A 3,694-nucleotide genomic window follows, 5' to 3' on the forward strand; every position below is an offset into this window, starting at 1 on the left:
GAAAAAAATAATGGTGAAAAAAATGATGAAAAGTGATAAAAATGAAAAAGAAAGTAAACAAAAATTAGTTTTAAACAATAAAAACACCTGTCAAATTACTGTTGGCGCGTGCATCACACCTTATCCAAAATGACTGGTTGTCAGGTTTTGGGGGTAATAATTCCACTTGAAAATAGTTCAGGGGGTCATAGGACCCCCGCAAAGTATAAGTGTGTAGTTGAAATTTGGGGTAAAGGTTGGACGACTTTTGACCGTTTTCTCACTGAAAGAATTATAGTCGGACATAACTCCAACTTCAATTTTAAAAATTTTAGATAAATTTATTTCTAGTTTTCATGGTCAAATACAATAATTTGGTCAATGCTGAGCTGTTCACAAACTTCATCCTAAAACATGTCAAATTTAGTAATTAAAAGGGATTTTAATGGATATGGAACCTACTTAAAAAATAATCTCGTTTATAGAATATCATATTCATAGATATAGATAATACTTGATTAGCGCATGAAAAATAATTAAATAAACATTAGAAGCATCTTTCCACGCCTATATATTTGAAGCGAGCCACCTAGTTAATTTGAATGAAAAAGTAACAAGAGAAAAGGACGAAAATGGAGAAACCTATGTTGATGGCTTTTTTATTTTTGTCAATAGCAATTATGCCTTCAATTCATGGGCTTGATCTAAGTCCGAAGGGAGTGGAGGAATGGTTCAAGGCGCTTCCTAGTGAAAAAATGACCAAACTTCACTTTTACTTTCATGATACTGTGACTGCAAAGAATCCATCAGCAATTCAAATAGCCCAGGCCAATATTACATTTCAATCACCAACAGGGTTTGGCTTACTGAGGATGATGGACAATCCCTTGACGGTTAAACCCGAGCCCAACTCCGAAATAATAGGTCGAGCCCAAGGGATTTATGGCTCGGCCTCATTCGAAGATATAGGTCTTCTTATGACTCTCAATCTTGTGTTCACAACGGGTAACTACAATGGTAGCACACTTTGTATTCTTGGGCACAACCAAATACTTCACGAGTATCGAGAAATGCCGATCGTTGGTGGTTCTGGTATTTTTCGGCTAGCACGAGGCATTGCCACCGCAAAAACCTACCAGGCTGATAACATCACACAAAATGCAATAGTAGAATACCATGTTGTAGTTCTGCATTATTGAAGTATCCTTGCTTGTTTTGATTGTTCACAATGTATTGTTGAATGTGGTCCATTAACTTTCTTGTGATGCACGTATAATTAAAAGCAAAGTAATATTTGTTGCCTATGGGGATCTAGCAGGAAAAATATACAAATGTTGGTGCGTATGGATTATTTAATGAAAAAAAATTATTTAGTGTGTTCGGAGCGATTCGAGAATAGAAGAACAAGGAGCTTTTAAGCTCAATAAAAGTGTGACCATATCGTTCATTGATATATTTTCTACGTGTTGAAAGTTAAACTGCGATAAAAAATAAATAGAGAAAAAATTTAACAAGAATCAAGAAAAATAAACTGAATAATGTATTATTTAATTCCTATAGCTACCTGGTGTAGATTCCCCCGAAAAAAAAATCTAAGATTCGGCTTTACTATTTTGTCTACCTAATAATCAAATACTGAGGCTCCATAGTATTTTAGTAACTCATCTTTTATATCTGGGGGTGTACAGGTCAAACCGTCAAGTTAAACCAAATCGAAGAATCAAATCAAACTGAGAAAAAAAACCGACCTATTGTTTGGTTTGGTTGGTTTGGCGTTTGAAAAAATAAACCAACCATTTTTGATTTGGTTTGGTGTTAACAAAAAAAAAGTCAAACCGAACCCAAATCAAACCGACATAATATATATATATATATTTAAATATATATATATATATGTGTGTGTGTATATATATGTGTGTGTATACATATATATGCATGTATATAATTTAACTTTTTATACATAAAATATTAATTATAATCTACTTTTTAAATACTTTTTAAATTAGTTTTATTAATTTTCAATATTTAGAAAGTAGATGTATATATATATATATTCATATTCGGGCCTTTAAGTTGTAATGTTTATCCATTAATTACTAATAAAATGATCTAAAATCCAATATAAATTTAAAACCTAAAATTTTCACTCTTCATCTTATTTTTTAGTGTCAAGAGAGTTTTTCGCTCCTCAATTTTTCATAATTGTGGTTTTTCCTTAGCACATGAATGAAAACATACTTTATCTAAACTTCAATCACAATATAATTGTAAAAAAATAAAGATTACAAAAAAAAATCGAGAAAAACTGAAAGAACCGACTAAAACCTAAAAAAAAAAATGATTTTATATTGGTTTGATTTGGTTTATAGTTTTAATAAACCGACATAATTAGTTTGATTTTTTTTAATAGAAAACCAAACCAATCCAACCTATGTACACCTCTATCTATATCCATACATATAATATAATAAAGGAAGGTAGTCTAACATGAGAATAAGTAAGTGACATTTTCACAACTAGTCACTTGACTTTTTTACATTAAGAAAAAATATTTAAACTTTAATTAATCAATTAAGATTGACTCCTACGTTTATAAAACAATAAATGAATAAATATAATGAAATATGTAATTAGGAAAAACATATGTTACTATCTGAGTCTACACCCTAGCGACGGTGCTTAGACCATAAGCGAATCAAAGCTAACTCTTGACATAACATATTTAAGCATAATATGAAAAACTGAAACGGAAACTAAAATCATGGGCTAAACTCTTATAAACAAAATGAAATAAAAATTATGAGCATTTCTTAAGTGAAATATTATAAATGTTTAAAACTGATCACAACTGACTTGACTTGATTATGCCTATGAAGCCTTAACTACATGCTGATCTTTCCTAGTACAATGAAAACATAAATCATTAACTAAACTAGTGACAGGTTCTTGAAAAAGATGAGGGCTCACTCAAAGCTGATTGGCGATGCCTGACTATGTACCTGCATATCTGTAAGCTACATTATAAAATTATGTAGAGCAAGAAAATTAAGTGTCAGTACAGAAAATATGTTGTGTATTAAGACAATAGTCAAGTAATTTAAGAAAACTGAAATATATACTGAAAATGAATCTGAATAGCAAAAGAACTCAATGACTAAAATATGATTTTCATAAATGTATGCATCAAACTGAGAGTAAAGTAGTTAAAGACCATATGGATTTACCCTTTCTGTCGTCATGGGTAAGTTTATTGTGTCGAAATTTGTGTTACGATTTTTCCTAAATTAACAGCTAGAAATTTCAGGCTAGGCTAGTTTTTGATGAAACTCAAGTGAATTACGATCTAGGAAAATCTAAAAATGTATTAGTTAAAGTTTAAGTGATTTGAGAAATTTTATGATAGCTAAGATTCTAAAGAATTCGTAGAAACTTGTCACGATCCAAAAAGTTGAGATCATGATGGCACTTATTGAGACCCAGCCTTGATACGTAAGACGATTTTCCAAAATGAAAAGAAAATTTAAAATGCAAATAAAAACAAGACAAATGAGACTTCTAGAATGAAGTTAGGTCAACACATGTACAATAATGGAAAAGTTTGAACAAAATTTCATAAAATTCTGTGGATACAAGTGTCATGAGTATAAGAGCATCTAGTATAACTCAAAATACTGAATTACATAAATATGTCTCTGAAAGGTAATAAATACAACTA

At 30.5% G+C, this 3,694-nt stretch overlaps 1 protein-coding gene across 1 annotated transcript; it reads left to right on the top strand.

Moving 5' to 3' along the window:
* The first annotated feature begins 588 nt into the window (after positions 1-588).
* On the top strand, positions 589-1,283 carry LOC107842199 (dirigent protein 22). Its single transcript, XM_016685946.2, has one exon. It carries the CDS (start codon positions 612-614, stop codon positions 1,176-1,178), a length of 567 nt encoding a protein of 188 aa, XP_016541432.1. The 5' UTR covers positions 589-611; the 3' UTR covers positions 1,179-1,283.
* Positions 1,284-3,694: the final 2,411 nt, after the last annotated feature.

The sequence above is a fragment of the Capsicum annuum genome, chromosome 9 (genome assembly GCF_002878395.1).
Source record: "Capsicum annuum cultivar UCD-10X-F1 chromosome 9, UCD10Xv1.1, whole genome shotgun sequence".
NCBI lineage: Eukaryota > Viridiplantae > Streptophyta > Magnoliopsida > Solanales > Solanaceae > Capsicum > Capsicum annuum.

Coding starts and splice junctions, on each gene's coding strand:
- LOC107842199 (XM_016685946.2), top strand. CDS start 612: ATGGAGAAACCTATGTTGATGGCTTTTTTATTTTTGTCAATAGCAATT.